The 12,538-nt window shown below is 51.3% G+C and overlaps 1 protein-coding gene across 2 annotated transcripts in view; it reads left to right on the top strand.

Moving 5' to 3' along the window:
* The first annotated feature begins 505 nt into the window (after positions 1–505).
* LOC135511841 (rho-related BTB domain-containing protein 1-like) overlaps positions 506–12,538 on the top strand; it is a 53,674-nt gene continuing 41,641 nt past the window's right edge. Inside the window, exons 1-3 of one of the 2 annotated variants that reach the window (XM_064933326.1) lie at positions 506–917; positions 3,221–3,416; positions 6,171–6,274. In XM_064933326.1, coding sequence (XP_064789398.1) covers positions 3,237–3,416; positions 6,171–6,274 — 284 coding nt within the window. In that variant the 5' untranslated portion in view covers positions 506–917; positions 3,221–3,236. Of the gene's footprint in view, positions 918–2,722; positions 3,417–6,170; positions 6,275–12,538 lie in introns of those variants that run through there. The other variant, XM_064933327.1, reaches the window with a different exon arrangement.

The raw sequence follows: 12,538 nt of genomic DNA, 5'->3' as shown, positions 1-12,538 counted from the left end.
GCCGACCCCGGCCAAACCTGGACGACGCTGGGCCAATTGTGCGCCGCTCTATGGGACTCCTAATCACGGCCGGATGTGATACAACATGGGCCACATCAGTCATCGCTCCTGCTGGAGGTGGAAGTAGATAGATATAGTGTAGCCAATATCAGGCCAGGGTGAAAGCTAAAGCACATTCATTGTAGTGGTTTTCGCCGAAAATGTACAACTATGACATTAATGTCGGTCTAAACAGACATTTATGTCTAAATAAATAAACAACACTATTACTCCGGTAGAACGGAATGATTCTGAACATTCCCACGTCCCAACTTCGACAGACACGTTTCAAATGATCACTGACATTTCTAGACAAAAACATAAATCCGCTAACTGAGAATCAGGATGACTGACTGAACCGAATCCGTTTGTCTCCACTCGACTCTCAACTGCGCTCCAAACGTCATCAATTTAGGCACCCGGCGTACGCGTATAACCTCTCCCGTCGCGGGCTGAACCACCTGATTTTCTGAATGAAACCGTAGCTCGCCTCGCGCTATAAATAGAACGGACGGGGCTTGACGTCACCATGGAAGCCGCATCACGTCGTTTTGTTCCGTGCTGTTGTGGCTGCAGATTATTTTTTTTCCCGAAGCGCTTTCGGATGGGGACGGACGGAGTACTTCTGAAGGCAGCCCGAACAATCAAGCTAGATACATAGTAGTGGTTAATGTTACATTGGGAGAAAAGGATTAACGTTCAACAAGCTGGGGCGTGATACCAGTTACGAAATGATCTTGCAGTATTTGCCTAGCTAGCGGCGAGCGATTCTTATTTGTACAGGAGCCATCGAGCTACCTGCAATTATTGAATCGCACTCTGAACTCCTGCCTTTAGTTTTGGTTGACCAGATCACACTCACTCAGCCCTAGAGAACGGTAGGTGCTTCTGTTATGACAACTTGGCCAACTGGAACGAAGACTAGGGTGTCGTCCTCTCTGTCAATTCATTACAGAGCTGTGCCTGGCACTTACACGGTAGTTGAGTCGAGAGGCACTTTAACTCATTTTAATGTGGATACAAATTATATCATGCAAGGACAATATTCTTGTTACATTATTTGATTGATTTCATTATTTGAGTCCCAAGTTAGTGTCAATTTAGAGTAAACTACAGCAGTCGGGTTGTGAAACACATTGTGGAGGTTTTAAAGACTGCACCTAAATGACATCACAGAGTGGTTATGCCAAGCAGCAGACTCCCATCAACTATCTTCAGAAATTAGTCATGTTTAATTATAAAAACATGTATGTAGCTAATTAGATTCTTTTATTAGTCACATGCACAGGGTCACAAATGTAATTGCAGGGTACAGTGAAATTCTTAAGTTCTGACATGTTACACTCAGGACCATTTTGGGGAATATCTCGTGTCATCAAACCTCTGACATGTTGTTACACTCCGTGCCCTCCTCTTACAGAGTAGTATCACTGGTGCTGACTAGACCCATTTCCTCCTCTTACAGAGTAGCATCACTGGTGCTGACTAGACCCATTTCCTCCTCTTACAGAGTAGCATCACTGGTGCTGACTAGACCCGTTTCCTCCTCTTACAGAGTAGCATCACTGGTGCTGACTAGACCCGTTTCCTCCTCTTACAGAGTAGCATCACTGGTGCTGACTAGACCCATTTCCTCCTCTTACAGAGTAGCATCACTGGTGCTGACTAGGCCCGTTTCCTCCTCTTACAGAGTAGCATCACTGGTGCTGACTAGACCCGTTTCCTCCTCTTACAGAGTAGCATCACTGGTGCTGACTAGACCCGTTTCCTCCTCTTACAGAGTAGCATCACTGGTGCTGACTAGACCCGTTTCCTCCTCTTACAGAGTAGCATCACTGGTGCTGACTAGTAGCCCGTTTCCTCCTCTTACAGAGTAGCATCACTGGTGCTGACTAGGCCCGTTTCCTCCTCTTACAGAGTAGCATCACTGGTGCTGACTAGGCCCGTTTCCTCCTCTTACAGAGTAGCATCACTGGTGCTGACTAGCCCGTTTCCTCCTCTTACAGAGAGCATCACTGGTGCTGACTAGGCCCGTTTCCTCCTCTTACAGAGTAGCATCACTGGTGCTGACTAGACCCGTTTCCTCCCTCTTACAGAGTAGCATCACTGGTGCTGACTAGACCCGTTTCCTCCTCTTACAGAGTAGCATCACTGGTGCTGACTAGACCCGTTTCCTCCTCTTACAGAGTAGCATCACTGGTGCTGACTAGGCCCGTTTCCTCCTCTTCAGAGTAGCATCACTGGTGCTGACTAGGCCCGTTTCCTCCTCTTACAGAGTAGCATCACTGGTGCTGACTAGGCCCGTTTCCTCCTCTTACAGAGTAGCATCACTGGTGCTGACTAGGCCCGTTTCCTCCTCTTACAGAGTAGCATCACTGGTGCTGACTAGGCCCGTTTCCTCCTCTTTTCCTCCGAGACCCGTTCCTCCTCTTTCAGAGTAGCATCACTGGTGCTGACTAGGCCCGTTTCCTCCTCTTAGCTACTGAAGTAAACTGTCTGACTGCCATCACTTTACGAGACCTGGACGGCTCGGCTGGCCCCTCTTTGCCCGAGACCTGTCGGCTCTTTGCCCGAGACCTGTCAGCTGGCCCCTCTTTACCCGAGACCTTTCAGCTGGCCCCTCTTTACCCGAGACCTTTCAGCTGGCCCCTCTTTACCCGAGACCTGTCGGCTGGCCCCTCTTTGCCCGAGACCTGTCGGCTGGCCCCTCTTCTGACCTCAGACAATACTAAACAACAAGTGTAAATTCAACAGTAGTGTAACGGCTGAAGCAAACACAAAGCTTGGTTGGTCCATAGTCCCTACTCTGTTGAAGAGCTAAACTGATTTGTTTTGGATGCAGGGCTGCGGATTAGAGCCAGTTTCCTCCTCCTCCCTCTCTTCCCTGACCTCGATGTGTTCTGCAGCAGTGTGGTTCTAGAGCAGCAGAGAGACAGATTAGTGGACCTCAGTGTTAACACTATCCTGTTGCCATGTCATCAGTATAATCATAAGAATGTGAATAGCTGCTTATTAGAACGTGTTTCAGGGTTGTTTTGAATGAACTGAGTGAAAATGAAGTCTTAATTTAAACGTGTACCAACATTACGTTGTTCATCTGCGTTGTTTAGGCGATCTACTACCTGACGTTGCACCATCCCTATCTAATGTGATTGAGCCTATTTCCTCTTCTGTCACACAGGGCCTTGAACAGTAGTATGGACTACGAGAGACCCAATGTTGAGACCATTAAGTGTGTTGTGGTGGGGGACAACGCCGTAGGGAAGACACGGCTGATCTGTGCTCGGGCCTGCAACACCACTCTGAACCAGTACCAACTACTGGCCACACACGTCCCTACGGTCTGGGCTATAGACCAGTACAGAGTCTGTCAAGAGGTACAAACCTAACCCTGACCCCTAACCCCAACACACGTCCCTACGGTCTGGGCTATAGACCAGTACAGTGTGTCAAATCAAATCAAATTTTATTTGTCACATACACATGGTTAGCAGATGTTAATGCGAGTGTAGCAAAATGCTTGTGCTTCCAGTTCCGACAATGCAGTAATAACCAACAAGTAATCTAACTAACAATTCCAAAACTAATATCTTATACACAGTGTAAGGGGATAAAGAATATGTACATAAAGATATGAATGAGTGATGGTGCAGAGCAGCATAGGCAAGATACAGTAGATGGTATCGAGTACAGTATATACATATGAGATGAGTATGTAAACAAAGTGGCATAGTTAAAGTGGCTAGTGATACATGTATTACATAAGGATGCAGTAGATGATAGAGTACAGTATATACGTATACATATGAGATGAATAATGTAGGGTAAGTAAACATTATATTAGGTAGCATTGTTTAAAGTGGCTAGTGATATATTTTACATCATTTCCCATCAATTCCCATTATTAAAGTGGCTGGAGTTGAGTCAGTGTGTTGGCAGCAGCCACTCAATGTTAGTGGTGGCTGTTTAACAGTCTGATGGCCTTGAGATAGAAGCTGTTTTTCAGTCTCTCGGTCCCAGCTTTGATGCACCTGTACTGACCTCGCCTTCTGGATGATAGCGGAGGTACAATACCTAACCCTGACCCCTAACCCCAACGCACATCCCTATGGTCTGGGCTATAGACCAGTAAAGAGTGTGTCAAGAGGTACCATACCTAACCCTGACCCCTAACCCCAACACACATCCCTACGGTCTGGGCTATAGACCAATACAGAATCTGTCACTACCGGTCTCTCTACACTGCAGCTGAAACGGCTGTCAAAAACGGCCCTACCTGTCGTCACGTCAGACGGCCCTACCTGTCGTCAAACGGCCCTACCTGTCGTCAAACGGCCCTACCTGTCGTCAAACGGCCCTACCTGTCGTCAAACGGCCCTACCTGTCGTCAAACGGCCCTACCTGTCGTCAAACGGCCCTACCTGTCGTCAAACGGCCCTACCTGTCGTCAAACGGCCCTACCTGTCGTCAAACGGCCCTAAACGGCCCTACCTGTCGTCAAACGGCCCTACCTGTCGTCAAACGGCCCTACCTGTCGTCAAACGGCCCTACCTGTCGTCAAACGGCCCTACCTGTGTAAGAAAGCCAGTCCCTTTAAGAACTCAGCGATGATGTCACAGCTATCACGAGCTGGCATAGTGTTTAGTTCATTACCAAGTGCAGCTCGCTACCTACTGCTGTGAACACAAATCTGACCAATTTATTCATCACTGCGTGATTACCAGAACTGTAATTAAGGTATATGTTTTACTGATGAAAGATGTCAATAGTTGAAGAATATTTCTGTCATGATTACAGCATTATATATCTTGTTTTTATGCTAGCTATCTAACGTTATTAGCTACATTTTCGCTTATAATTGTTAGCTGGTTAGTCTGATGTTGCTAGCTACTTGTATTTTTGTTTCACTCATTGGATTATTTTAACAGATGGAGACTGTATCTTGTTATTGCTAAATGAATGTGCCTTATCTTAGTATTGATGCCATTGTATTCATGTTTATTATTTCCAGACCACATGGATAAATGACAATTAGACCCAACCAAATCATGAGAAAACAAAAAGATAATTACTTGACACATTGGAAAGAATTAACAAAAAACAGAGCAAACTAGAATGCTATTTGGCCCTACACAGAGAGTACACAGTGGCAGAATACCTGACCACTGTGACTGACCCAAAATTAAGGAAAGCTTTGACTATGTACAGACTCAGCGAGCATAGTCTTGCTATTGAGAAAGGCCGCCGAAGGCAGACATGGCTCTCAAGAGAAGACAGGCTATGTGCTCAATGCCCACAAAATGAGGTGGAAACTGAGCTGCACTTCCTAACCTCCTGCCCAATGTATGACCATATTAGAGAGACATATTTCCCTCAGATTACACAGATCCACAAAGAATTCGAAAACAAATCCAATTTTGAAAAACTCCCATATCTACTGGGTGAAATTCCAGTGTGCCATCAGAGCAGCAAGATTTGTGACCTGTTGCCACGAGAAAAGGGCAACCAGTGAAGAACACGCACCATTGTAAATACAACCCATATGCTTATTTATTTATTTTACATCTTGTGTCCTTTACCATTTGTACATTGTAAAAACACTGTATATATATATAATATGACATTTGTAATGTCTTTATTGTTTTGAAACTTCTGTATGTGTGATGTCTACTGTTAATTTTTATTGTTTATTTCACTTTATATATTATCTACCTTACTTGCTTTGGCAATGTTAACACATGTTACCCATGCCAATAAAGCCCTTGAATTGAATTGAATTAAATGGACAGTTAATTGGATAATCACAGCTGAGTGACATGGCACAGATCTGCAAACATTGTTAATCTCCAATCAACATTATAGAACCCTAAACTGAGGAACTGCCTCTCTAACAGGAGTACAATCTCCATAACTTCACGACTCAATCAGTGTATAAATTAAAGGCATCACCCTCTAATTCAAGACCTACTTGATCACTCACCCCGCCTGTCATCACTCACCCCGCCTGTCATCACTCACACCCCGCCTGTCATCACTCACCCCCACCTGCATTCTATGTACAGTATTTTAAATGAATCTTGTTTAAAAATCTGTATGTTTTCTAATATGTGTCTCTGTGTGACCCGCTTTAGGTGTTGGAGCGCTCCAGGGATGTGGTGGATGAGGTCAGTGTGTCTCTCAGGCTGTGGGACACCTTTGGCGATCATCATAAAGACAGACGCTTCGCATACGGAAGGTAAGACTGACACCTGGGTCTGGGAGGCTGGGACTGGGGCTGGGACTGAGGCTGGGCTGAGGCTGGGGCTGAGGCTGGGGCTGAGGCTGGGGAGTATTTTTCTGGAATGGCTAAGGATGAGTGGGGCTGGAGGCTGGTGGCTGGGACGGGTGGATTGGGACGGGTGGATTGGGACTGTGGCTGGGACGGGAGGCTGGGTACGGATGGCTGGGACTGCAAGTCAGGCTAGCATGGATGGGACTGGGATGGCAAGGATGGGATGGGTTGGGATGGGTAAGGATGGGATGGGTAAGGATGGGATGGGTAAGGATGGGATGGGTAAGGATGGGACTGTAAGGATGGGATGGGTAAGGATGGGATGGGTAGGGATGGGATGGGATGTGTAAGGATGGATGGATGGATGGATAGGGATGGGTAGGGTTGGGATGGATGGGTAAGGATGGGATGGGTAAGGATGGGATGGGTAAGGATGGGATGGGTAAGGATGGATGGATGGATGGGTAAGGATGGGATGGGTAAGGATGGGATGGGTAAGGATGGGATGGGTAAGGATGGATGGATGGGATGGGTACGGATGGGATGGGTAGGGATGGGATGGGTAAGGATGGATGGATGGATGGGTAGGGATGGGTTGGGATGGGATGGGTAAGGATGGGATGGGTAAGGATGGGATGGGTAAGGGGATGGGTAGGGATGGATGGGTAGGGATGGGTAAGGATGGGATGGGTAAGGATGGATGGATGGGATGGGTAAGGATGGGATGGGTAAGGATGGGATGGGTAAGGATGGGATGGGTAAGGATGGGATGGAGGATGGGATGGGTTGGGATGGGTAAGGATGGGTAAGGATGGGATGGGGATGGATGGATGGGATGGGTAAGGATGGGATGGGTATGGAAGGATGGATGGGTAAGGATGGATGGGATGGGAGGATGGATGGGATGGGTAAGGATGGGATGGGTAAGGATGGATGGATGGGATGGGTATGGATGGATGGGATGGGCAAGGATGGATGGGATGGGTAAGGATGGGATGGGTAAGGATGGATGGATGGGATGGGTAAGGATGGGATGGGTAAGGATGGATGGATCGGATGGGTACGGATGGGATGGGTACGGATGGGATGGGTAAGGATGGGGATGGGTGGGTAAGGATGGATGGATGGGTAAGGATGGGATGGGTACGGATGGGATGGGATGGGTGGGTAAGGATGGATGGGATGGGTAAGGATGGGATGGGTGGGTAAGGATGGATGGATGGGTAAGGATGGATGGTACGGATGGGTAAGGATGGGATGGGTAAGGATGGGGATGGGTGGGTAAGGATGGGATGGGTACGGATGGGAATGGGATGGGTAAGGATGGGATGGGTACGGATGGGGATGGGTGGGTAAGGGATGGATGGGTAGGGATGGGTGGGTAAGGATGGATGGATGGGTAAGGATGGGATGGGTAAGGATGGGGATGGGTGGGTAAGGATGGATGGGTAGGGATGGGATGGGTAAGGATGGATGGATGGTACGGATGGGATGGGTAAGGATGGGGATGGGTGGGTATGGATGGATGGGTGGGATGGATGGATGGGTAAGGATGGATGGATGGGAAGGATGGATGGGATGGGTAAGGATGGATGGGGGGGATGGGTGGGTAAGGATGGGGATGGGTGGGTAAGGATGGATGGATGGGTAAGGATCGGATGGGTAAAGATGGGTACGGATGGATGGGGATGGGGTGGGTGGGTAAGGATGAATGGATGGGTAAGGATGGGATGGGGATGGGATGGGTAAGGATAGGGATGGGTGGGTAAGGATGGATGGATGGGTAAAGGATGGGATGGGATGGGTAAGGATAGGGATGGGTGGGTACGGAGGATGGGATGGGTACGGGATGGGATGGGTAAGGATGGGATGGATGGGATGGTAAGGATGGATGGATGGGATGGATGGGATGGGGGATGGGATGGGTAAGGATGGGATGGATGGGGATGGGTGGGTAAGGATGGATGGATGGGTAGGGATGGGATGGGTAAGGATGGATGGATGGGTACGGATGGGATGGGTAAGGATGGATGGATGGGTAGGGATGGATGGGACGGATGGGATGGGTAAGGATGGGGATGGGTGGGTATGGATGGATGGGTGGGATGGATGGATGGGTGGATGGATGGATGGGTAAGGATGGGGATGGGATGGGTAAGGATGGGGATGGGTGGGTAAGGATGGGGATGGGTAAGGATGGGGATGGGTAAGGATGGGATGGGATGGGTACGGATGGGGTGGGTGGGTAAGGATGAATGGATGGGTAAGGATGGGTGGGTGGGTAAGGATGGATGGGTACGGATGGGATGGGTAAGGATGGGGTGGGTAAGGATGGATGGTGACACGCCCTGGTCTATATTTATTATGTTTATCTTCATTTATTGGGCCAGGCCAGAGTGTGATATGGGTTTATTTGTGGTGTGTTTCGTCTTAGGGTTGTGTGGGGTGTATAGTTAGTCTATGGCTGCCTGAGGCGGTTCTCAATCAGAGTCAGGTGATTATCGTTGTCTGATTGGGTGATTGTGTTTCGTGGGTGATTGTCCTAGTGTCTTTGTTCATGTCGCTATGTTAGTTTACACTAGTATAGGCTGTTTCGGTTTTCGTTACGTTCATTACGTTCTTTGTTTTGTATTGATTCGTGTTTACGTTTGTTGATTAAACATGGATCGCAATCTACACGCTGCATTTTGGTCCGACTCTCCTTCGCCTACAGAAAACCGTTACAGAATCACCCACCACAAACGGACCAAGCAACGTGTCAACAGGCAGGAGCCACAGGAGAAACAGCGTAAAAAGGACTTTTGGACTTGGGAGGAAATCCTCGACGGGAGAGGACCCTGGGCTAAACCAGGAGAATATCGCCGCCCCAAAGAAGAACTGGAGGCGGCGAGAGCTGAGAGGCTTTGGTATGAGGAGAAGCAACAGCAGCAGCAGGAGCAACAATATCGGGACTACACTACTTGGGAGGAAATAGACAGGTGGGCGGTCGACCCAGGGAGAGTGCCGGAGCCCGCCTGGGATTCACTGGAGCAGTGCGAAGAGGGTTATAGGAGAATGGAGATGGCGAAGCAAGCACGGCGGCGCGGAAGAAAGCCCGAGAGTCGGCCCCAAAAATTTCTTGGGGGGCTCACTGGGAGTATGGCTACGCCAGGTAGGAGACCTGCGCAAACTTCCTGTGCTTACCGGGGGGCTAAAGAGACCGGGCAGGCACCGTGTTATGCTGTGGAGCGCGGTGTCTCCAGTGCGGGTGCATAGCCCGGTGCGGTATATACCAGCTCCTCGTATTGGCCGGGCTAGAGTGGGCATCGAGCCAGGTAAAGTTGGGCAGGCTCGGTGCTCAAGAGCTCCAGTGCGCCTGCACGGTCCGGTCTACCCAGTACCACCTCCACACCCCAGCCCTCCGGTGGCAGCTCCCCGCACCAGGCTTCCTGTGCGTGTCCTCGGCCCAGTACCACCAGTGCCAGCACCACGCATCAGACCTACTGTGCGCCTCGCCTCTCCTGCGCTGCTGGAGTCTCCCATCTGTTTAGCGCAGCCAGAGCCTTCCACCTCTCCTGCGCTGCCTGAGCCTCCCGCCTGTTCAGCGCTGTCGGAGCCTTTCTCCTATCCTGCGCTGCTGGAGTCTCCCGCCTGTTTAGCGCAGCCCGAGCTGTCAGTCTGCATGGAGCAGCCCGAGCTGTCATTCTGCATGGAGCAGCCAGAGCTGCCAGTCTGCATGGAGCAGCCAGAGCGTCAGTCAGCCAGACTCTTCCAGATCCGCCAGTCAGCCAGACTCTTCCAGATCCGCCAGTCAGCCAGAGCAGCCAGCCAGACGCTTCCAGATCCGCCAGTCAGCCAGACTCTTCCAGGTCAGCCAGACTCTTCCAGATCCGCCAGTCAGCCAGACTCTTCCAGATCCGCCAGTCAGCCAGACTCTTCCAGATCCGCCAGTCAGCCAGACTCTTCCAGATCAGCCAGTCAGCCAGACTCTTCCAGATCCGCCAGTTTGCCAGACTCTTGCCAGGCCAGACTCTTCCAGATCCGCCAGACTCTTCCAGATCCGCCAGTCAGCCAGACGCTTCCAGATCCGCCAGTCCGCCAGACTCTTCCAGGTCCGCCAGACTCTTCCAGGTCCGCCAGACTCTTCCAGGTCCGCCAGACTCTTCCAGGTCCGCCAGACTCTTCCAGGTCCGCCAGTCAGCAAGACTCTTCCAGATCCGCCAGTCAGCCAGACTCTTCCAGATCCGCCAGTCAGCCAGACTCTTCCAGATCCGCCAGTCAGCCAGACTCTTCCAGATCCGCCAGTCTGCCAGACTCTTCCAGTTCCGCCAGACTCTTCCAGATCCGCCAGACTCTTCCAGAGTCTTCCAGACTGCCAGGTCCGCCAGACTCTTCCAGATCAGTCAGCCAGACTCTTCCAGATCCGCCAGTCAGCCAGACTCTTCCAGATCCGCCAGTCAGCCAGACTCTTCCAGATCCGCCAGTCAGCCAGACTCTTCCAGATCCGCCAGTCAGCCAGACTCTTCCAGATCCGCCAGTCTGCCAGACTCTTCCAGATCCGCCAGACGCTTCCAGATCCGCCAGTCAGCCAGACGCTTCCAGATCCGCCAGTCAGCCAGACTCTTCCAGGTCAGCCAGACTCTTCCAGATCCGCCAGTCAGCCAGACTCTTCCAGATCCGCCAGTCAGCCAGACTCTTCCAGATCCGCCAGTCAGCCAGACTCTTCCAGATCCGCCAGTCAGCCAGACTCTTCCAGATCCGCCAGTCAGCCAGACTCTTCCAGATCCGCCAGTCAGCCAGACTCTTCCAGATCCGCCAGTCAGCCAGACTCTTCCAGATCCGCCAGTCAGCCAGACTCTTCCAGATCCGCCAGTCAGCCAGACTCTTCCAGATCCAGATCCGCCAGTCAGCCAGACTCTTCCAGACTCTTCCAGATCCGCCAGTCTTCCAGACTCTTCCAGATCTGCCAGACTCTTCCAGATTCCAGAGCTTCCAGGTCAGCCAGACTCTTCCAGATCCGCCAGTCAGCCAGACTCTTCCAGATCCGCCAGTCAGCCAGACTCTTCCAGATCCGCCAGTCAGCCAGACTCTTCCAGATCCAGTCAGCCAGACTCTTCCAGATCCGCCAGTCAGCCAGACTCTTCCAGAGTCAGCCAGACTCTTCCAGATCCGCCAGTCAGCCAGACTCTTCCAGATCCGCCAGTCAGCCAGACTCTTCCAGACTCTTCCAGATCCGCCAGTCTGCCAGACTCTTCCAGATCCGCCAGTCTCCAGACTCTTCCGGATCCGCCAGTCTGCCAGACTCTTCCAGATCCGCCAGACTCTTCCAGATCCGCCAGTCTGCCAGACTCTTCCAGATCCGCCAGAGTCTTCCAGATCCGCCAGTCTGCCAGACTCTTCCAGATCTGCCAGTCAGCCTGACTCTTCCAGATCCGCCAGTCAGCCAGACGCTTCCAGATCCGCCAGTCAGCCAGACTCTTCCAGATCCGCCAGTCAGCCAGACTCTTCCAGATCCGCCAGTCAGCCAGACGCTTCCAGATCCGCCAGTCAGCCAGACTCTTCCAGATCCGCCAGTCAGCCAGACTCTTCCAGATCCGCCAGACTCTTCCAGACTCTTCCAGATCCGCCAGACTCTTCCAGACTCTTCCAGATCCGCCAGACTCTTCCAGACTCTTCCAGATCCGCCACTCTTCCAGACTCTTCCAGACTCTTCCAGATCCGCCAGACTCTTCCAGACTCTTCCAGACTCTTCCAGATCCGCCAGACTCTTCCAGATCCGCCAGACTCTTCCAGATCCGCCAGACTCTTCCAGATCCGCCAGACTCTTCCAGATCCGCCAGACTCTTCCAGATCCGCCAGACTCTTCCAGATCCGCCAGTCTGCCAGACTCTTCCAGATCCGCCAGACTCTTCCAGATCCGCCAGTCTGCCAGACTCTTCCAGATCTGCCAGTCAGCCTGACTCTTCCAGATCTGCCAGTCAGCCTGACTCTTCCAGATCTGCCAGTCAGCCAGACTCTTCCAGATCCGCCAGACTCTTCCAGATCCGCCAGTCAGCCAGACTCTTCCAGATCCGCCAGTCAACCAGGATCTGCCGGAGCCAACTACCTGCCTGAGCTTCCTCTCAGTGCTGGGCTTCCTCTCAGTGCTGGGCTTCCTCTCAGTGCTGGGCTTCCTCTCAGTGCTGGGCTTCCTCTCAGTGCTGGGCTTCCCCTCAGTGCTGGGCTGCCCCTGTCCCGAGCTGCCCCTTT

This window comes from Oncorhynchus masou, chromosome 24 (genome assembly GCF_036934945.1).
Source record: "Oncorhynchus masou masou isolate Uvic2021 chromosome 24, UVic_Omas_1.1, whole genome shotgun sequence".
Lineage (NCBI taxonomy): Eukaryota > Metazoa > Chordata > Actinopteri > Salmoniformes > Salmonidae > Oncorhynchus > Oncorhynchus masou.
Note: the sequence above shows the minus strand (reverse complement) of the source record. Positions and strands in the feature narration are given on the sequence as shown.